This window comes from Molossus molossus, unplaced genomic scaffold (genome assembly GCF_014108415.1).
Source record: "Molossus molossus isolate mMolMol1 unplaced genomic scaffold, mMolMol1.p scaffold_m16_p_9, whole genome shotgun sequence".
In the NCBI taxonomy this organism is placed as follows: domain Eukaryota; kingdom Metazoa; phylum Chordata; class Mammalia; order Chiroptera; family Molossidae; genus Molossus; species Molossus molossus.
This window is the reverse complement of record NW_023425403.1, coordinates 29,494,797-29,518,007: the sequence shown is the minus strand read 5'-3', so window position 1 is coordinate 29,518,007 and position 23,211 is coordinate 29,494,797. Positions and strand designations below refer to the sequence as shown.

At 39.6% G+C, this 23,211-nt stretch overlaps 1 protein-coding gene across 5 annotated transcripts; it reads right to left on the bottom strand.

The window, feature by feature from the left end:
- Positions 1-481: 481 nt before the first annotated feature.
- On the bottom strand, positions 482-21,900 carry GOLGA7 (golgin A7). 5 transcript variants are annotated; one of them, XM_036250185.1, is made up of 6 exons: positions 21,860-21,900; positions 21,411-21,543; positions 13,413-13,565; positions 6,147-6,248; positions 5,024-5,086; positions 482-1,836 (listed from the first exon to the last, which is right to left on the bottom strand). In XM_036250185.1, exons 2-5 carry the CDS (start codon positions 21,519-21,521, stop codon positions 5,039-5,041), a joined length of 414 nt encoding a protein of 137 aa, XP_036106078.1. In that variant the 5' UTR covers positions 21,522-21,543; positions 21,860-21,900; the 3' UTR covers positions 482-1,836; positions 5,024-5,038. The 5 variants fall into 5 exon arrangements, with proteins under 5 accessions (XP_036106078.1, XP_036106076.1, XP_036106079.1 ...); XM_036250183.1 differs by lacking the exon at positions 21,860-21,900 and adding an exon at positions 21,759-21,812; XM_036250186.1 differs by lacking the exon at positions 21,860-21,900 and adding an exon at positions 21,673-21,787 and having other exon boundaries at positions 5,024-5,091.
- Positions 21,901-23,211: the final 1,311 nt, after the last annotated feature.

Here is a 23,211-nt window from a genome sequence, read left to right as displayed (position 1 = left end):
ACTGAACATCATCCCATGGACTGAAAGGTCCTGGTTTGATTCCTAATCAGGGCACATGCCCAGGTTGGGTTAAGGGCTCAGTCCCTGGTGGGGAACATGTGGGAGGCAGGCAATCAATGTTTCAATTTCTCTAAAAAAATCAAATTGTTTTAAAAGAAGTGGTCAAATTATCCAAGAAAGTAACAATAACTGATACTTTTTTTCCTAATGAAACATTCCAATCTCTTATTTTCTAGTTGAATGCACTTTTGACTATTAGGGACTATTTGTTGTTTTTTTATCTCTTTTGCTAACATATCTGCTCTTATGAGATCAAACATGCCAAACAATGAAAAGTGTGACAAACTATATAAATTTTAAGATGTCTTCTTAAAAATGCAAAGCTACACTGTACCAGTGATTCTAGTATGAGTCTTGTCCATCTGCCCAATTTGATGCCACATCATTCATCATGTTACCAAATCACACAACACAGAAACAATTTGTTTAAGAAAAGTTTTACTAATGTGTTAATATTTCAGCAAAGTTATTGCAACGGGTTTAAAAGGCAGACAAACACATTATTAGAGCCTAAAAAGTAACAAAGGTGTTTTATACAATTAAAATATTACACAGACCTATGGGATTTATTGAGTAACTAACAGATCCATAAAAGAAATTAAATCTGAAAGGGTAAATCCAGTATTAGCACCTACAATATCTCTGAAAGTAAAACTTGTTACTGTTTCATTCTCTCCTAATATATTTAACTCTATCCCAAATATGGTGCTCTCAAATCTCAAAGATGAATGAAAGGCATAAGAAGCCCGATACTAAAAACATACAGCCAAAAGAACCAGAAATATTGACTCAGAGTTGAGTTTTAGTTGGAAATCACTTAATTTACTGTACTTGAACCCATCATAAGATTTCTGTGCAATGAATACTGTATATGAGGAAAGTCTATAAGTCATAAGGTTTGCCAGTAGGGATAAAAATTAGCAATATACAGTATTATTCCTATCAAATTTTTTCTCATAAGTTATATTTATAACAAAACTATAATTAAAATATTTATTAAACTTGCTCATTACACTTTCAGGGACACAGCAGGGGCATTTATGTGTTTGATGGTTTAGCATCCACTGTATTGTGCTTACTTATGTAAGGAACAGGCAATACATACCACATCTTTCCAACATTCAAGGTAATGCACTGACAATAAAATTCTCCAAAGAAAAATACTGGAAATTGTATTAAATACTGCTTTATCAGAAATAATTGCTATAATAAGACAAATAACATTTTTCCAGTGAACTTCAGTTTGAGAAACTTTTAAGATCTGAGTCATGGGAAACTGACAGTTCTTTGAAATCTGGGCGATGCATTAGCAACGCCACAGACACAACCTACCCTATACTAAAATCCTGAAGAAGAGCATTTTATTCATTTGGGGGAATAAGACTGAACTCTGGCTAAGATATGACTTTGACATCTATAGCCATCTGGGAAGCTCATCTAAGGAACTGGTATTGTTGGCAGATAAAACAAACTTAGTGTTGGGCTGACCAACTGCGTATTTCATTAATGGCTTTGAATAAAAAAATGAAATGCTTCATTGTGTTTTCTCTGGAACTAATGAAAAGATTACACACAGTCCTACACAATTTGGAGACACAAAGTGGATGCTGAGCGATTAGGGTCACTCCAGGTGTGGAATTTTAGAAAGTTAGTCCTTGGAGTAAACGGCACCGTGGCTCTGGCAGCAGATACAAAGGAATGACGCTCTGGAGAGGAGGTAGGGGGCGCTCTGCGATCGGCCAGTGGAGAGATGAGGGTCCCAGCTGGAGCTGGGATCTACAATCAGAGGGAAAAAGTAAAGGTTTTAGAAAAGCATGCTAAAAACCTCCAAAAAACAGTTCTCTTACACCAACTGATATGAGTGCCAAATTTGTGGGTTATCTAACACTTGAATCTGTACTACACATGCCTAAGCGAGTACACAGGTCAATAGTCCAGGAATCCAAGCCCCGTATATTTTGACCTTTGACCAGTCACCTCACCAGAGGTAGTATAGCACAGGGTTAAGTGGGAAATCTTGGGCCAGGCTGCCTCGACTGCTACCTACTAGCTTTTAACCTTGGACAACTAATTTAAGTTCTCCGTGCCTGAGTTTCCTCATCTGAAAAATTGGGATAACAGTATCTACCTCGTAGGGTTGTTGTGATGATTAAAATTAAGCACTTACAATAGTGCAGGCACATAATAAGTGCCAACAAATGTTAGCTATTTTTATTATCATGAATTCATTGTGATAGAATGATTCCTTCCATTTTAAAAAATAAAGACAATCTTAATCCAAAGAGAGAAAACACTATTAGTATATTTAATAATAAAGATTTTGAAAAATTCAACTTAAAAAGAGCAAAATATTTTTATTTAAAGATCTCTCTTAAATAACGGCCATCTCTCCATGATTTTTGTACTTTTTGTTAAATCAGTAATTTAATTCCCATATAATATTTCAACCTACAGATACCTTGTAGACTTAAGAAAAATGGTAGAATTAATTATTCTTATAGTTTTCTCCCCTCCTCCAAAGCTTCAGCCCACACTGGATCTTGGGCCTGAGGAACACATAGCTCTAAAAACTAAATTGTGCCGAACAAAAATATTTGCATTCATGAAACTATCCAGAAGTTCCTAATGTAAATCTTTCCCATTGCAAAATTTTACAGTTGTTTGAATATTGATAGATTAGTCTCTGGTGTGTAATTGCTCAAAACCCCACACCACTTCAGAAAAACATTATATTTAGCAATAATAGCTGCAAAATGAGTCATGACAAATGGGTTGTGCCAAGTCAATGCAGCTGCAATTGATAAAAACAAACTTACTCCTATGGCACGTAACAAAAACCACACATAAGGTTCCTGACTGTTCATTTGAGAAGTATCTGTTTGGAAACTGGTCATGAGAAAGTGTATGGACAAATAACACTAAGTGCTTCAAAACAAAGCCTTTTTAAAGAAATAAAAGATATGGCAGATGATAACATCATTTAGGTCTTAGACTTTAAAGAATTCAGGTGACACATTCACTAGTGCTAAAAGAAGACAGCTTTGGAATGTTATCTGGTCAATAGGATTCAATAAATGGTACAGGAGCAGACAAAATGCATTTTTAAAAAGTACTGGAATAGAAAAGAAGGGGAAAAATACTTAGAATAATCTGATCAACTCTTTCCTTTTTCCATATTCTTGCTGCCGCAAGTACTTATGGGAAGTATGATGTAACAAAACAGGTTTATGGCCAATCCGTGTGGCTTTGTTATTTTTCTTTTTATTTTAATTAGTATGACTTTGAGAACATCATTTAATCTATTTGTACCTTGGTTTGTATATCTGTATAATGGGGAAATACTTGTCAGAATTCTTGTGAAAATTAGAAGTACCATTTGTTTAATATCTGGCACATAGGAGGCACCCTCAAAATGGTAGCTATTATTATTGTCCTGGGAAGGAACACATTTGCTTTGATAGATTCTATCTCTGTGCTGCCTGTTAATTAGTGATAGATACTTGTAAACAAAGTTAATTTGGTAACACAGAAGCAGAACACTATCTGTGAAAGAGTAAATGACTGAAATTGGCACAAACAGTGTAGTATAATTTTCTGTCTCTTAGAAGACTAATGTATTATGGCTTCTATACGACATTGCCTATAGATTTCTATTAGTATTATCTAATTTGTTTCTTACTTACTCAAGGTCATTTTATGGATATATAACAACATAAACATTCTAAATAAAATAATTAAATTTATGGTTCTAGCCCTGGCCGGTTTTGCTCAGTGGTGAGAGCATTGGGCCACGAACCAATGAGTCGCAGGTTCGATTGCGGTTAAAGGCATGTACCTTGGTTGCGGTTCAGTCCCCAGCTCTGGCTCTGGTCAGGGTTGTGTGGGAAGCAACCAATTGATGTGTCTCTCTCACATGGATGTTTCTCTCTCTCCCCCTTCCTCCCACTCTGTCTGAAGATAAATACAAAAATACCCTTGAGTAAGGATTAAAGGAAGAAAAAAAAAAAATATATATATATATATATATTTTTTTTTTTTTTCTACCCATTAGAGGTAAGGTTTCTTTTATGGGGCTATGAAATACTCATACTCTTCCCCATCCCACCCGGAAATGCTTCCTTGGCTTTTAAAGCCATCTGTCATTCAGGCAGGTAAATCTCTGAACTGATTCTTATAAGTAAAACCTAACTACTTAAATGCCTAGAATAGTTTGAAATATTAAAATAAAACAAGGTCCCCCCTCCACCAAATCAACAACAACAAAAAACAGTCTGAAAACAATACTGGAGGTAAACAATCAGAATTAAATTCTGTATGGCAAAACAGAACTTGGGTTAAACAGACATCTTAGCCCTGGCTGGTTTTCTCAGTGGTTAGAGCATTGGCCCGCGGACCAGAGAGTCGTAGGTTCGGTCCCCAGACCTGGTTGGGGTTGTGTGGGAGGCAACCAATTGATGTCTCTCTCTCACATCAATGTTTCTCTCTCTCCCCCTCTCACTCTGCCTGAAAAAATAAAAATGAAAAAATATCCTCAGGCCCAGCCAGTGTGGCTCAGTGGTTGAGCATCGACCCATGCATTAAAAGGTCGCCGGTTCAATTCCTGGTCAGGGGATATGCCCAGGTTGTGGACCAAATCACCAGTGGGGGGCATGCAGGAGGCGGCCAGTTGATGTTCTCTCTCACTGATGTCCCAGTGAGGTGGGTAGTTGATGTTCTCTCTCATTAATATTTCTATCTCTCTCTCCCTCTCTCTATAAAAATCAATAAAAAAACAAACAAACAAAAAAAAAAAACCACTGAAAAATATCCTTGGGTGAGGATTACAAAAAAAATAGACATCTTAAACTATCAAGCCAATACAGAAAACATGCCACTATGTAAGAATTTACCATGCAAGGAAGAGAATTCATCCATCCTACAAAAGTACAATAACCACGTATAAATCATATAATTTCATATTTACCTTTAATTCTATGGTTTATCTTCCGCTGCTCATCCCTCTGTCTTCATAAATGGTAATTTCAATCTAAACAGCATGGCTGTTAAGAAAACCCACTACGGAATATAACATATAAAAGGGGACTATGGCAAGATGATATGCATGGTCTGCAGAGACTTTTCTTCAATTTGCTTTGCTTATTTTTAAATTATGAAAAATTTCTCCTACTTAAATATGATGCTTTCTCCACCTTACTGAAAAATTTAAGAAATGTAATTATATACATTTGTATACAATTGTATAGTACTCCCTAAGTAGTTCCTTCCCAAGCATTGATTATTTATTGAGGAAAAAAAATCTGAAAAAGAATGCTTTATTATAGAACTAGAGGGTTTTTAACTGAGACTACATGGAGGTAATAAATTCAGGGGTTCAAAATACCCTGAAATTACATGCAAACTTTTTCTTGGGAAGGGGTTCATGACCTCTAAAAGTTTAAGAATTATTGATGTAGAGTACAATAAAACTGCTGAAATTATTATCAGCAGGAAGGCCTGAGATTATCTGACCTAGGTTTTTAAAAAATTTATTTTATCCATCACTCCAGTTATCAAGCTATATTAGTTTTTTGCAATTTTATTTACCAAATTCACTTAGTGATTTTCAAAGCTTACTGCCTCTAAAAATATGCACAGTATGTCAAAGGTAATGAAATTATACATCTGGCAGCTGCAACTGATTTCAACTAGTCAGATGAACCCATGGAACTGCAATTCATTTGGATGACAAGTCTCACCACACATTATGAGTTTATGCATTTCAAAGGAGCTTTAGGTTCAGAGTTTCTGCAGCTGAGATGCATTACTCATACCACCCCCATTATTACTACAAGATGCCCTCAGAACCACCAAGAAAGACAGTAACCAGAATACTAAACAATCCAGAGACCTGCACAATGCAAAGGAAAGAGAGACATACTTGAAGAAAAAATGCTGGAGATAGAAGGCTTATAGTAGGTACAATTCACAAAGACAATTCCTAGGGCAAATAAAAAGGAGTTAAATTCATTTTAGCCAATGCCAAATAGTACCACTGACATTTTCTTTTAATAGATATTTAGATCTTATGATCTGGACTAAAAAGATACAACTCGAAGTCCTCTCTCAATGGGATCTGTCAGGAGGAGGCCTTGGGGAGCATATATCTTCTCATTCTGCTCTTGAATGTATTTGGAGACTTTCCTCAGAACCTGACAGAAAGAAATACCAAAGCTTTTTACAAATTTCATCAGATTTCCCTTTAAGTATCAGCTGGATCGCAAAATCTTCAGGCAGTGGAATTAGTTTTCAAAGCAAGTCATGGATATTCACATTTGGCTCACACCAGTTGCAAACAACATATATATAGCACAGCATGATGGACTCTTCAAGTCACAAATATCTTCAATGCAGTGTAAGTAGAAATGCATACAGAAGCACGAGACCCAATCTCCCTGCTTCTTACCTCCTAGTCACCTCAATCCTGGATGTAGAGAAATAGATGATTATACACACAACAGTTAGTTATGCTTTTCTCTTTCCCTACTCATAAAGTGTGGTTAATGTGACATCTCCTAATATCAAGGGTACTTCTTGGCTTTCCCCTTTAACACTTAAGAACTGCTTCTTCTTTGTACATTTTCATCAATTTTAAGTAATGATAGAAAGTTGGACTATAACAAAAGGTAGCCCAGTTAAAAACTGAACATTTTACTTCCTTTGTAAAGCACGTGGGCGTTGGCTGCCGTGGAGTTTCTGATGACTACAAGTGTCTTATATCATTTCCATGACTGCATGTAATGCTACTCTGTAGTTGCTCCTGTGTCCTAGACGGGAACCTCAATTTATAAGTTTAGTATTAAGGTTGTAAAAGTCAAAGCAAATGTAGACAAAAACCAGATAGGATACAAAAGAACTTCTGGAAATTGCCAAATCTCCAGCTTTAATAAGGGCAATTCTGAGACAGATAAGCTAGAAGAAAATAAATCTTTATAGCTATATACAAAATCAAAGAGTTACATGTTTTATTTCAGATTCAAAGCCATCAGGACCCTTTTCTGGCTCTCATGTTCAAAGAGGCTTTGATCCAGTTCTTTAATTACAATATATTTTCTTAAATTCACACTATCAGCATATTATAAAGTCACAGATAAATATGATCACAACATAAGGGGAAAAAGAACTGTATGAAAATAAAGTTGGAAATTAAGAAATGATTTAAGAGCAGGGTCTGTACCAGGCCAAATAAATAATCAGAATGCCACAATTTAGGTGATTTAGTATAAACTGACTTAGAATTTAAAACTCTATTGTATAACAAATTTTCTTATTGCAGGAAAATAATTTAAATAGTTTATTCAGATTACAGCTTTGGAAATAATACAATTTAATGTTTTATGCTTTTTTAAAAAGAGCATGATGGTACTAAAAGAGTAACCTTGTGAAATAAATTAAGAAATACTATTTCTAAAAAAAAAGATTTTTTTTCCCCACCTAATTACCTAAAGTAATACATACATCATTCTCCTATTTTCAACTCTCAAAGAATTTGAGCAGTGCTTGGTCTTTATAGACAAAAGGAAAAAAAAAATGTCTTAGGCACTATCTCTCTATCAGAATTTGTCAATCACACTAAAACAATGAATAGAAGGAAGTAGCCCCTAAAAGTATCCAACTCAGAACTCTCAATCTTCTCTCCAATTTCCCTCTCAGCTCACCTGCCAAAATTGGAAATTGGAGAGTCAGTCTCCCCTCTCAGAGGTCCATTAATACTGAGAGGACACTAAGAGAAATGCTTGCATGGCTGGTTTCAAAGAAAGGACTCCTTCAGAACAGCTTTCCTCCCTCTCGCTGGGTACAGGTTACCAGCAAAGAAACAGCATTCCTTTCCTTGATTCAAGCACAACTTTGTTGTGCAGGTTTTTATCTAAACTTTAATAACATTCATGTGCACTTGGGTATCACTTTAGAAAGAAAATGGTCTTTTTTTTTTTTTTTTTTTTTGTATATGCTCCAAATCCTCGTATACTATTTTGGTGAAGGGAGCACTATCCTAAACAAGATGCTTTTAAATTCTTAAGTCTCTCTAGCCATAGGAGGAAAGCATTAATATGGGTAAACTCATCCCAGACAGGACAAAGCATCATTCTCACCCCCAAGAAACCTTATGTATATAGTTTACTCATATTTATGCCTGTAATCTTCAAACCCTCAAAAAACCCCAATTTGTATAATATTTACAAGGCTAAACACAATCAAACCTAAGGAAAGACTATTATCCTTGTTGAGAAAATTAAACTGGAGAAAGCTTCCTAAACCCCTAAGAAAAAATATCCTCAGTGAGGCTAAGTGAGACACCAAGATCATAGCTATTTTCAGAAAATATCTAAGTTCCTTCTAACTGTTTTCCTTTTACAGATTACAGCACATAGGCAGAAGGGATCTTTTATAGTGGATGAACAAGGCAAGCAGCTACTGAGGGAATCTCTACAATCCCGTTTGTTCCCCAATTATAAAGGGCAGCAACAAAAGAGAAATAACACTAAAGTCTTTATTTTCATTTTAAATCAATAAAAAGCACATTACAGGAAAAAAATGCATGATTGTTCTAGTGAGTTTTAAAAGGCCTATTTATAATTTCAAAAAATTTAACCCACATGACAAAGTGTAAGCACTAGGCTTACTGTTTATAGATTAGAAATTTTAGTATTTAAAACAATAAAGACTAAATGACTTAATTCTTTCCTTTCATAAAGTAAAAAATAGCACAAAAATTCCAAAGGGACTAATGAAGGAGAGGGTAGTTGTTCTTTTTTTTTTTTTTTTTTTATCCTCACCCGAGGATATTTTTCCATTTTTTGTACAGATAGAGTGGGAGGGAGAGAGAGGAAGGGAGAGTGAGAAACATCGACGTGAAGGGACACATCGAGTGGCTGCCACCCGCACGACCAACCAGGGCCGGGGACAAACTGCAACCGAAGTACGTGCCCTTAGCGGGAACCGAACTGGGTCTCTCCGGACCGCAGGCCGACGCTCTAACCGCTGAGCCACACTGGCCAGGGCGGTAGTTGTTCTTATACTTTTATTATTTTATCAAAAATACAAATACACATAAAAAGTTTAAAAGTATAAATACATTATATCTTTTTTTCCCCCTTTATTGATTTTAGAGAGGGAAAGATAGAAACATAGATGAGAGAGAACATTGATTGGCCGCCTCCTGCATGTCCCCCACTGGGGATTGGGCCTACAACCTGGGCATGTGCCCCAACCAGGAGTCGAACTGGCGACCTCCTGGTGCATGGGTGGACACTCAACCACCGAGCCACACTGGCTGGGCGGTACATTATATCTTAATTATGACCATTCTAGCTATTCACTTTCCATAATTTAGTTATTCATATCTAGTTTACAAAATAAATCACCTATTTATTGATTGACTGATTTTAGAGAGGAAGAGGAGAGGGGGAAAGAGGACGGGGGACAGGGGAAGCGGGGGAGAGGGGGAGTGGGGAGAGAGAAAGAGAAACATCGATGTGAGAGAGGAACATGGATGGCTGCCTCCTGTAGGAGCCCTGACTGGGGATCAAATCTGCTGCGCATTGACTGGGAATCAAACCCACAACCTTCTGGTGCACAGGACAATGCTCCAACCGAGCCACACAGGCCAGGGCTAAAATCACCTATTTAAAAAATGTGGCCATGCCTTAAAATTTTGGTTTCTTGACTAATTTTATTTGGTCTTTACTTGCTTTACAAATAGACCTTGATTAGACTTATAAAGTAGTACCTTATAAATTGCCTATGAATCCAATAAAACATATATTGGGGATCAATCAATTTTCACTGTATTTCTGATACTGAGAACTACCTTCCAAGATTAATTATCAAAATAATTTTAATTAAGAGCTGCTAAATGTTTTCATAGCTAAATAAACTAGCAGCTGCTGGAAAAGATTACTTGTACTTGAAATTAAAAATTGTATGTGACTTCACAAATTACTGATTAAAACGTAGAGATATACTAACTTAATTTTAAAATTTATCTTAAAACACTTTCTAAGCATCTATCATATGTGAGGCAATCAGTTCTAAAACTCATTTTACAGTTGAAAGCACTCTGACTTAGAGAGTAATCTCTCTTTTTTAAAAAAAAAATATTTTTATTGATGTTAGAAAGAGAGAAAGGAAAAGGGGTGGGAGAGAGAAATATTGATCAGTTACCCAGACCGGAACAAACCCACAACCTGGGCATGTGACCTGACTGGGAATCAAACTGGCAACCTTTCGGTATCCAGGATGATACTCAACTAACTGAGCCACACAGGCCAGGGCAAGAGTAATCTCTCGTCGATCCCATAATTCATAAATGACTTGGATGTCACCCAATTACCAATTTCTTTTTATAACTGACATCTGAAGGAGCTACCTATATCTATTCCAGCAAATGCATATGGATAAATAAGTTAATTAAAATCTTATTAACAAAATTAAAAGCTATAGTGAAATGGCAACTCAAGCATCTAATACTCCACTAAGCCTGAATAAAATTATATGGAGGATGTATTTCTAACTTACATTGGCACTATTCCACACTTTAAATGATCATCCTGAATGACCAAGTTTTTATCCATATGAATTCAGCCTTACCCTCCCCTTCTACATTCAGCTCTTCATCAAGTCTTGGTTCTATCACCAATGTATCCCTTGAATTTGTTCACCCCCTTCCATAACTAATGCCATTCCTTGTCCAAGCTATCATCATCTCTAGAGTTCTACAGAGCCTCCTGACTGGTTTTCCTACTTTTATAACTTTTTTTCACAGAGCAGGAAGATTTCTTTACAATGAAAACCTGATCATATCCCTCTCCAGCTTAAAACCTTTGGGTAGCTTCCCCCTGCACTGAAAATAAAACCTAAACTACTCTCCATGGACTACACACTCCTGCATGATACAGCTCCTCCTTAACTCTCCAAATTCATCTCAAGCTATTCTGCCCCCACTCCTTTACTTCAACACCGACCTTCTGTCAGTTCCGGACTCAGGAAGCTCTCTGGATCTTTGTACAAAGTACTGATCTCTCTGCCTAAATGGCTCCAGGCTTTTCATCCTTCATGTAGCAGTTTAAATGTCACCTCTTCTGAGGCCTTTCTGACCACACGATCTAAATTAGGTCTCTCCTGTTATCTCCTATCACAGGAGAGTTTGTTTTCTTAAAGGCACTTATCACAATTTGTAATTTAGTTGGTTTTATTTCCTTAGTATTAGTTGTTACCACTTAATTATAAACTCCACAAGGTCAGCAACCATATTTGCCCTATTCAGTTATATCCCTTGCCTACTGGTTAGCACATGGTAAGCTTTCAATAAATATTTATCAAATGAACAAATCCCTTCCCCTTCACTCAGCAAACATATTATTAAAGAGAAGCTATGACAAAACAGACTGAAAGCTGACACTGATCCTTTATAACTTCTGATTTTGAATGTTAAACAGGAATGAAAGTTAGCTGCTTCTCTGTATGATATGCAAAGGACATAAACTACTCATTTATTATTTAAATAAACCCTGTTTGTAACACTAGCTCAAAATATTTAGCTGCAATTGTATCTGCTCTCTGCTGTGTGGAGTACAAGACAATCACAGGGACATTCCTATAGGTGGAGTATAACATAGATATCTGAATTTAACGATACATTAAGGGCTTACTGTGAGTAACCTAAATACATTTAACACACATTCTGTGAGCGCCTAATATACCCAAGGCATAGTGTGAGGCATGAAGAGGAATATAAAATGGTTAAGGCACTCTCCTTGACCTCAAGAAAAATACATACTTGATGGGCAAATAAGAATGTAAACTTCTGCCCTGGTCGTTGTAGATCAGTTGGTTGGGCATCATCCTGTGCTGTGCACTGAAAGGCCGCCAGTTCAACTCCTGGGCAGGGCACATGCCTGGGTTGTGGGCTTTATCCCTGGTGGGCAGCATGCAGGAGGCAGCTGACTGATGTTTCTCTCTCACATCAATTTCTCTCTCTCTAAAAATCAATAGAAAAAACTTAAGAAAAAAGAATATAAACTTCTATATTCCAAATGTAGAGTGATAAGTGCTAGAAAACAGATACAAATGAAATGTTGTAGGGAGCCCTGGTTGGTGTGGCTCATTTGGCTGAGCATCATCCTGTGAAATGAAGGGTCGCTGGTTCAATTCCAGGTCAGGGCACATGCCCAGGTTGTGGGTTTGATCCCTGGTGGGATGCGTGCATGCAGGACGCAACCAACCAATGTTTCTCACATCAGTGTCGATCTCAATCTCTCTCTTTCTCTCTCCCGCCCTCTCCCTTCCTCTCTCCCTAAAATCAATAAAAGAATATTAAAAAAATGCCCTGGCCGGTTTGGCTCAGCGGTTAGAGCGTCCGCCTGCGGTCTGGAGAGACCCGGGTTCGGTTCCCGCTAAGGGCATGTACCTCTGTTGCAGTTTGTCCCTGGCCCTGGTTGGTCGTGCGGGTGGCAGCCACTCGATGTGTCCCTTTCACATCGATGTTTCCCTCTCTCTCTCTTCCTCTCTCTCCCTCCCACTCTGTCTGTACAAAAAATGGAAAAATGTCCTCGAATGAGGATAAAAAAAAAAAAAAGAATATTAAAAAAAAAAATGTTGTGGGGATACCAAGGAGAGAAAGACTATGATTAGAAGAGTAAGAAAAAGTTAGGTGAAAGTGACGTAAGGGAATGAGATTTGAACATGGGAGAGTGGCACTCTAGGTGAAGGAAAACCTTAGAGGGTATGTTTGGTGACCAGTGAGTAATCGAATTTGGCTAAAAGATAAAGTGAGGACAGGGTGGGAGAGTGACTTGAAAATGTAAGCTAGAGGTTAGCTTGAGAAGGGGCTTGACCTTGACTCGGTGGCAATAAATGGAAAGCCAGGAAAGGTCTCTGACTTAGCAGGAGTAGTAGGGTTAATAAGACTGTGTCTTTACGAAAACAGCAGTGGACAGGCTGGAAAGGTAAAAGAATGGAAGAAACGAGATTCATCAGGAGACTATGTCTACAGTCTAGGAAAGAGGTAATAATAGGGCATAAATTAGGACAGTCTTAGGGGAAATCATAAAAAGTTAACAAATAGGAAAATAGAAGATATTTCAGTTTCCGACAACTGATAAATTTTTCTCTTCTTCATCCCCTCATCTAATGAGGGTACTAAAAAAGACAGGGCACTATTAAACAAAACAGGGAGGAGAGAGGTTTGACTTTTGGTCTTCTAAGCTAAGAAGCCAGCAACTCTGGGTCTAACAGGCAGTTGAAAGAGAAGATAAGAACTCAGGTGGGAGGATAGAACTTAAGAAAGAAATTTGGGGAAATAAAGGTAGCCTTACCTTCTCATAATGAGTTTCCATGCATAAGAAGATGGTGTACGCTGTTAAACAAGCCAAACAGCCTTCAAGATATGACTGACCCCCAAGCTTCTCTGCTTCTGCATAAAGGTTATTTAGAGTTCGAACTGTTTCTTCAAACTGTTGCCTATCAATCTGTACAGAAAAGAATTTAAAAATAAGTTTTGGAAAAAAAAGATTAGCTACTCACTTATGCTTGCTGTCACTACTTTATTTTGCTGTTTTGTTAACATTCTTATCTAATAATTAGCAAACAATTTTTAGGCAATTAAATTTGGACCTAAGTTACTGACACTGCTTAGTGTTTGTTTAATTTTACCCCTATTATGAACACTGGATATCTTCAAGTCTCAATATTGTGGTTTTTTTTTTTATTCTCTATACTAAATTTCAAGGAAATTAAATTATATAATTCTTCGATCTTTGAATTCATTTATATTCACATTTACTGAGCACTACCATTACATATTATGACAGGCCTTAGAGAGAGATGAATAAGACAGTCTCAGTCTTCGAGGACTTTACAGTCACATGAGTAGAACAAATAAGTAAAGTTAAAAATGCAATACATTGACAGAGCTGTGACAGAGGCATATATAAAGTATGGTGGAGGACTTCTGGTCAAGATGGCGGAATAATCCTCCCACAACCACATCAAAATTACAACTAAACTATAGAACAATCATCATTCAAACCCGCCTGACATCAAGCTGAATGGAAGTCCTACAACTACGGAATTAAAGAAGCAGCCACTCGAAGACTGGTAGGAGGGGCGGAGGCAGGCAGGCTGGTCCTACAACCACGTGTGGAGGATAAAAATCAGAAGGACACCTCAGCTGGGAAGGTCCTTCCTGAGGACTAAGGGGTCCCCGTCCCACACCAGGTGCCCCGCTCAGGGTTCCAGTGCCAGGAAGAGAAGTCCCCATAACTTCTGGCTGGAAAAACCAGTGGGAACTGAGGCTCACGGAGGCTGAGGCGGCTGGAGCCCCAGGCAGCTCCTTAAAGGGCCCGCGCACGGACTTATTGGACTCTCTCCCTCTAAGCTTGGAGGAGAGGCAGCTCAAGGGGTGCCAGAGACATACAGGGAAGAACTGAGCTGTTTGACATTGGAGCGAAGGCTGGACAGGGGGGCTTTCTCAGGGACAGACTTGCTGTCAGGGGCCTTTGTTCCTTTGGTGAGCCCTTCCCTGGGGCGGCAGACTGAAGCCATATCTGGGACTCCAGCAACCTGGCTCACACTGGTAGCCCCGCCCTGGTGACTCCCTGAGGCCCCGCCCCGCCCCACCCAACTTTCAGGCCCACCCAAGCTGTTGCCAGTTGTTTAACCATAGGATTGGCCTGTCTTGGATCCTGCTTCAGGTTTTCCTAAATTCTTTCAAACAAGTAGCATCTGGTGTCAGATAACCCTATACCTCTTGTTAAGTAATACACAGAAACAAACCCAGGGAGGTAGCCAAAATGAGGAGACAAAGAAACAGGTCCCAAATGAAAAAACAGAACAAAACCCCAAGAAAAGAACTAAGCAAAATTGAGATAAGCAACCTAACAGATGCTGAGTTCAAAATTCTGCTTAGAAGGATGATCAATGAACTTAATGAGAACCTCAGTGAACTTAGTGAGGGCCTCAAGAGCATAAAAAAGAACCAGTCACAAATGAAGGATGCACAGATAGAAATGAAGGTGGCACTAACTGAAATAAAGAATATTTACACAGATTCAATAGTAGAGTAGGTAATGCCAAGAAGCAAACCATCGATTTGGAATATAAGGAAGCAAAAAACACCCAATCAGAACAGCAAAAAGAAAAAAGAATCCAAAAAAATGAGGAGAGTGTAAGGAGCCTCTGGGACAACTTCAAGTGTGCCAACATTCACATCTTGGGAGTGCCAGAAGGAGAAGAGAGAGAACAAGAAATCAAAAACATATCTGAAACAATAATGGCAGAAAACTTCCCTAACTTGGTGAAAGAAACAGACATACACGTCCAGGAAGCACAGAGAGTCCCAAACAAGATGAACCCCAAGAGGCCCACACCAAGACACATCATCATCAAAATGCAAAAGGTTCAAGACAAAGAGAGAATCTTAAAAGCAGCAAGAGAAAACCAGTTAGTTACCTACAAGGGAGTTCCCATAAGGCTGTCAGCTGATTTCTCAAAAGAAACTTTGCAGGCCAGAAGAGAGTGGCAAGAAATATTCAGAGTGATGAAAAGCAAGAACCTACAACCAAGATTACTCTATTCTGCAAAGCTGTCATTTCGAATCAATGGCCATATAAAGACTTTCCCAGATAAGTAAAAGCTAAAGGAGTTCATCACCACCAAACCATTATTATATGAAAGAATGAAGGGTCTTCTTGAAGAAAAAAATAAAAAGTATGAACAAAATGGCCATGAATACATAGCTATGAACAACTGAATCCACAAATGAAATGAACAAGCAGAACAAAAACATTCTCATAGATATAGAGAACATTTTGTTGGTTGCCAGATGGGAGGAGGTATGGGGGAATAGGTGAAAAAGGTGAAGGGATTTAGAAGTACAAATTTGTTGCTAGACTGACAAACCTCAAAGGGAAGGGGGGTTAGAGGTGGGAAGAAATAAACCAAAGAATTTATATGCATATATGCCTAACCAAAGGACACATACAACAGTGTGGGAAAAGGCAGGAGGGGAGCGGGAGTGGGGAGAAGGGGGTTAATGAGAGAAAAATAAGGAACATCTGTAATACATTCAACAATAAAGATATAATTTAAAAAATAAATACAAAATAAAGTATGGTAGCGGAGACCTTCCCTTGATCTGGAAAGAGCAGGTAATGTTAAATCAAGTACTTAAACACAGCATTTACTAGACAGAAAAAGGAAATAAGGACATGTTAAATAGAAGGATCAAAAGATACAAGTTGTTTCCTGTTTACGCAAAATCTCATCAATTTTAAAGTAACTATTTGGTACTAAAAGCTATGAACAATGCAAAATTTCAAACTATTGCACAACTCCTCACACGTCACTCCTATTACCTCTTTCTATTTAGTGAAACCATCATCTTACATTTACACCAATACTATTGCCATTCATTTTTCACTCTAATCATATGCTTTTACTTTCTTCTTCCAATATCACTTTATTTTCTTCTAATACTACTTTGTAGATTTTAACTCAATATTTTACCCTAGGGCTTTCAAGGCCCATTAGTACAGTATTTCATCTGATACTATGATTCTTGGTAACAAAGCACAATTAATCTGTCCTTACTTACGGCCTTCTCTACCTCCCTTATTCCTAAAACTAATAACTACTCACATATGAATTCTCTTATATGAAGTTTACATAGAAATAGACTCAGAAAAAAATCAAAGAACCTCAATATACAGTTTGAGACAAAATATTCCCAAGAACCATGGTATTTGAAAAAACCACGATCAAGTGAAGCCACGAAAGTCGAAGTGCGAAGTGGTGAGGGACGACTGTATATAAATAAAGAATCCTACTTCGCAGAAATTCATTTATCGCGGTAGAGTCTGGAACTGATTAACTGTGATAAACAAGGGCCGACTGTAATTTTTTTTTAATCCTCACCCGAGGACACATTTGCATTTATTTTCAGATAGAGCAGAAGAAGAAAGAAAGAGAGTAAGACAGAGAGAGAAACATCGATATGAGAGAGACACATCAACTGGTTGACACCCACACGACCCCAACCGGGGCTGGAGACAAACTGCAACCTAGGTACAGCCGTTAGTGGAAACTGAACCCGGACCTCTCTGGCCTGCAGGCCAACGCTCTAACCGCTGAGCCAAACCGCCAAGGCCAAGAACATAATTCTTTAACGTATAAAATAATTTAGGATCATCACCCTTTAGCTATTAAAATTGTTTAGGTAAGTGGCAGTTGTAACCATTGTTTTGTCCTTTGTGTGAAAAACTGTGGGGATACAATGAGCCAATAGCATGAAAAAATTTAATGTAAACTTTGAAGTGGTGGTGGCTCTACCTGTTTGCAAATGGAGCTACCTTAAATGTCCTAGAATATTAGAATTTCTGATAAGGGTTGGGTGGCTGGAGATGGTATTGAGACCAGGGCTGCGTTCCTTCACTGAGCCACCACTTGAAGATGTGGTTTGTCAAGAATGGTCATGTGTGGAACTTATGTCAGAGTTCTCATTTCTCTGAAAACAGACTTAGGAAAACAGCTCAGTGAACAAATATAAAAGGTAAAGTGTGATCTTCACCTACTTATGCCCAAGTTAATGCCTTCAGTTTGTCCATCAGTAAATCCACAAAAGTCTAATTTCCAACACTCACTTTTGATTTACCTAAAATGTTATGATCTCATAAAAAATAGTTCTTTGAGCCTGGCCAGTTGTTCAGTGATTAGAGCATCAACCTGAGGACTGAAGGGTAATGGGTTTGACTCCTGGTCAAGGGCATGTCCCTGGGCTGGAGGTTCGATCCGGCCCTGGTCCCAGTTGTGCCGGAGGGTCGTGTGGGAGGCCACTGATCAATGCGTCTCTTTCACATCGATGTTTATGTTTATCTCCCCCACCACCATCCTCCCCTTCCACTCTATTTAAAAATCAACGGGAAAATATTCTTGGGTGAGGATTAACAAAAAAATAAAGTTCTTTGAATTATTTACATTTCTTTAGACATATGATTCAAAACCATGGGATACAAACCAGAAACATTTTTTTCGGATCAGAATTACTGATCATACTAGCAACACTGACTCTTAAAAGTTATTCCAAGATTACAATGCATTTGCAAGATGGAGGCAAATCACAGATCATTAAAAAAACAACAAGTGAAGGATTAAAAAAATGGTTAAGAAAAAAGAAATAAAGGTAAAAACCAGTTAAGAATTTCTTTGGAAGGTTATTTAAAAAAAGGGGGGGGGGGATAAAAACCATGGTAAGCAGCAGTAAAGGCAAAGGACATACTAAACATGCAAAGGCTGAACAGAACAAATGTGGGCATTTTCACCTCTTGTAGGTACTACGAACAGCTGTGAGTGTTCTCCCCTAGTTACTTGGACATTGATATAGAAGCTATATCAAATCTGGAGATATGTCAAGTTGAAACTGAATACAAATTTGGATCAATAAACATCGAAAGTCACAATGGAAACAGGAAGCAGGCTTGTTTCCCCAGAATTTTTGTTTCTTGAACGATGTGGTAGAAAGCATGGGATTGAAGCTTAAAGCAATCACAAGTTAAAGGTAATTTCTACTGATCAGATGTAGAGACATATTTTTATTATTTTAAATCCTTACCCGGGGATATTTTTTCCATTGATTTCTTTAGAAAGAGTGGAAGGAAGGGGTTGGGGAAAGAGGGAGAGAGAGGGGGAGAGAGGGGGAGGGAGGGAGAGAGGGAGAGGGAGGGGAGGGGAGGGAGAGAGGGAGAGGGAGGGGAGGGGAGGGAGAGAGGGAGGGGAGGGAGAGAGGGAGGGGAGGGAGAGAGACACACACACACATGTGAGAGAGAAAGATGTGAGAAAGACACATGGATTGGTTGCTTCCCGAATCACCCCGACTAGGGCTGGAGATTGAGACTGAAACTTAGGTACGTGCCCTAGACTGGGAATCAAACTCTCAACTCTTTGGTCCGAGGGCTGACACTCTAACCACTGAGCACACTGGCCAGGATGAGACATATTTTTAAAGGCATATAGGGGAACAAATGCCTCAATTATAGTTCACTCATTTCTCTTCTACCCGGATGAAGAGTGCCTAAGATGTCTGTATTTTGGGTAAAGTGAGAATAAAGCTTCCTTTAAAGAACTGTCCTGGCAACAAAGCACTTAGGCATCAAAGTACTACATTTGAGTAGGCAATGGAGAAAGTAAATTTGTTAACAGACAGAACTTGTCCTCACTCCCAAATTAAAGGGCACAAATGTGTGTGTTTTAATGTTTTAAAGTAATACAAAACACTTGTGCATTAGCTTCTTCCTCAATGAGTCTGCCAAGTGTGATGTTCTCAAAAAAGGAAAATCAGCCTCAGTGGCAGAGCAATCAGTACAATTTCTAGGGTTGGTTGAGAAACAAAGAGCGAAACCTTTCAATTTTCCATCAAACAAGCAAGGAAAATTTAAACCTGTAATTTAAATTTAATTTCAACACAGAAAAAGAAAAATCAAAGCTTTCCCAAGCAGTTTAAAATGTAATAAGCTAGTGTTCTAACCCAAACATTTAAAAAGAAAAAAATCAAAGGCACAACTGAACAGCACCATTTAACATTCCATATAGTACTCAGAATCACAAGCAGTTCTGGGCGGTATGCAGTCAAAGAAGTAAGTGGACTCCAGAATTTAGAAACATCAATTTCCTGTAAGAACAGTGGATTGCTGTGACTAAACTGAGATTCTGTATTCCAACTATAAAATAAAGGCTCTATCACATACAGTGGAAGACTAATGTCTGATTATGCAAAAATATATTGAGCTCAACTTTGAGTTCAAAGTTTAACAAAGGAATCTTGTTAACATCCAAATCAATGTGGTTAAAAAAAAAAGTTTACATTCTGATTTGAAAGTACATAAATAGTACAAGTCAGAGTTTCCAAAACAGGCTTAAAAATAAAACATTTGATCCATTTCACTAAGTCCTAACATGTAAAACATGCTAACTATAATGTCAAATTATATTAAAAACAACATTCAGTAGCTTTAGCCAGTAGGCAACTGGCTCCATTTCTACCTTTTCAAACCACTGTGGAAATGTCCACCTAGTATCAGGCTAATTCATAAATCATAGCAACAAACTGCAGCATTCATATGGCATTTCACAAACAAGCCAATCTACAAAACATCTTTATGAGACATGTTTGATCTTTAATTTGCATTTAAAGAAACATACTTGGGCCACCAACCTGCCCAAGGTGATAAATCAAGGGAAGGACACTATACTTGATCACTGTTGATTTTCCAACCTTGGCAATCAGGTAGAACCACCTATCTTGCTACAAGCTGTTTTTAAATGACTGCTACACATTTCTCTAGTACAGACTCATCTACACACCCACTTATTCCAAGACCAGCATTTCTTAGCCCCACACCCACAGCATGTCTAATCACTTCTCATTTCCTCACCCTTCTTGTGGAAGAGGAAAGCAAAAAACTTGCTCCCATCTAACCGGAAATTGACTTCTAAAACAGTAAACAGATGTAAGGTAACATGGCTCAAGACCAAAAGAGTTTCTCTTTGGATGGGTGAACAGATGTGGGCACAAGAAAACGCACACATTCAGATGGCTTACTTCACTGTATCTTTAAAAAAAGATAAAATGATTTTTTCTTCTTCTAAGGCTGAAGAAAGGGGAAACATCCCATTCTTGCAATTCTGTATGCTGGGTTGCCCAAAGGGCTGATGTCCTGATGACAATTTTGATATGCAAGCCAACACAACACAGGTGGCTCCCAGTATTCATAATGGGAAGTGACAAGTTTAAGGCCTTGTTCTTAATATTACCCTGTCCAGGCCCATCTGATGCTCTACGTTTTTCAGCTTTCAAGAAGGCCTGTCTGCACTGCCTGGCACAGCACCTAATAAAAACAGTGGAGCCAGCACAGTGGCGACAAATCCCAGTCACGAGAATGATGATGATTCCTCTTGCGTGGCGAGGTAGGAATACACAGCTCACACATGTTGAGCTAGGTGGCCTGGAGCCTCAAGAATTAGTTCCTCATCACTGTTGTCAATAACCGGGGGTGGGGGGTGTTGACAGCGGGCGAAGAAGACGGCTAGGTACTGATTCTCGGCACTAGGCATAACACTTGGGGGCTTGGCCTTTTTCCTCCTCCAAACACCAGGTCTTGCTTAAGGGCCCTCTTCGTACACCTGTGGCCAACGCCCCTTCTTTGCCCCTGCCGAGAGCCACGAGACGCTCCGCGACCCGGGTTTGAGCCCATACCCCGTCCCTTCCCTGAAGAGTCTCCCTCCCTAGCCCCAGAGCAGATGCGAGGGGCCAGGCTGCGTACCCGGTTCTCCAGCTCCGCGGGAAACTTGGTCTGGAACTGGCAGCGTGTGCCACTGCTGTAGTCTCGCTGAATGAATACCTTTCCGAACACCGGCGCCTGCTGCGGCCTCATGGCGAGGACAAGACGGGCCGCGCTGCGGGTTCGGGGGACATCAACCACGGGTCAGATCCCCGGCCTGGACCCGATTCCAGCCCGTCAGCCCCTCAGCCCCACCCACTGCCCAAAGCAGCCCAAGGCCCCGCCCCGCCCCACTCCCCTTCACCCATGCTGTCACTCCAGGCCTTAAGCTACAGCCCCAGCTCAGGCCCCGAGCCCCCCGCAGCCCGGTTCGGACCGGGAAACACGAACCCGCCTCCTCCGCCCTCCAGGTGCTGTCGCGCCACCTGCGCCGTCACTTACGACCTGCCGCAAAAAGCCTTTTTTCCCCGCCCCTCAGCTCGGCCTCCTACCTCAAGTCTAGGACCCACCCTCTTCTCCGGCCGTAAAGCGATTCTGCCGAGGTTGCGCGCAGCGGTGTGGGGACGCGCACCATGGGCGGGGCCGGGCCAACTCCGCTTCCCGCCCCGCCCCGCGGAACCTATCCGGAAGCAAAAGGCTGGGCGGGGCTGGAGGGCGTGGCTGGCCGGGCGGGGAACAACTGTGCCGGCGGGATTCGAACATACTTTGCAGAAGTTTGAGGCTCGGGATTTCCCGGTTGCGTCATTTCCTTGCTGATGATAGCAAGGTAATTTCTGAATACTGATTGTAGGGGTTATTTTCACTATTGATTAAATGTCGCAGCTTACACGTGGGACACCACCAAGCTCAATATATACAAAATGAACTGCTCACACAAATTTAGAAATAGAAAGCCGGCTACTGGGGACCCATTTGACAACATGCCAGAGTAAAGGAGGATGAAGAACCTGTCAGGGCTTCACTGTCGAGCATCCCTCTTCCAACTTCTCTGAGGTGTTGTCTTTTCTCCTACTCCAAAGATTTTCATTCAGAACCCCAGCCTACATCCCTCAGCCGACCTTAGAGGACACGCAGTTATGCCCCTCTCCATGGCCACTGACGCCCTCACTTAACTCCTATACCTTTGCAAGGAAGACAAAGAATCCTGCACGTCGATTGGTTGCCTCCCTCATGCCTTCCGCTTGTCGCTGTGGGGCCGGGAAACCTGCGACCCAGGCACTTGCCCTTGACCGGAATCAACCCTTGACTCTGGCCTGCGGGCGGAGTCTCTAACCACTGAACAACCGGTCAGGGCTCTTTTCATTTTATTTTCTATTTTTTCTAATCAGAACAAAGTGAGCAGCTTTCCAGGCTGCAGTTTATTTCTTCTCTTCAGCTACTGCCCCTCCTGATTTTTGTTCTATTTGTGTCCAATTACTTTCTCCCAGGTCCTTCACAAAGAATTGAACTAAATTGAAAGATGTACTTATACCAAAGATATTTAAACCTGTTGTTGGCCATGCTTGTGTTGCTCACCAACCCCCCATTTCATCTAACATTGCTTTTTTGTTGTTGTCTCCTTAGACGATGGGTGCCCTTGCACAATGGACAGAACTCCAAGAATCATTGTCTCTTTGTTTTCATGCATATGTTGGTAATTTCAAGTGAACTTCTATTTCAGAAGCTTGTCCATCTTTATTGTATTTTGAGATAACATTACTAACATACCTGAGTTGACAGCATCTGTTCCTTCCCATTTAAAGCCCACCATCCAAAGCAACATGTGTCCTAGTTTTAGGAAACAGGCTGAACAGATGCCTAACAGTTGTACTGAACACTTTCCTCATGAAACAGCTGCTCTTGC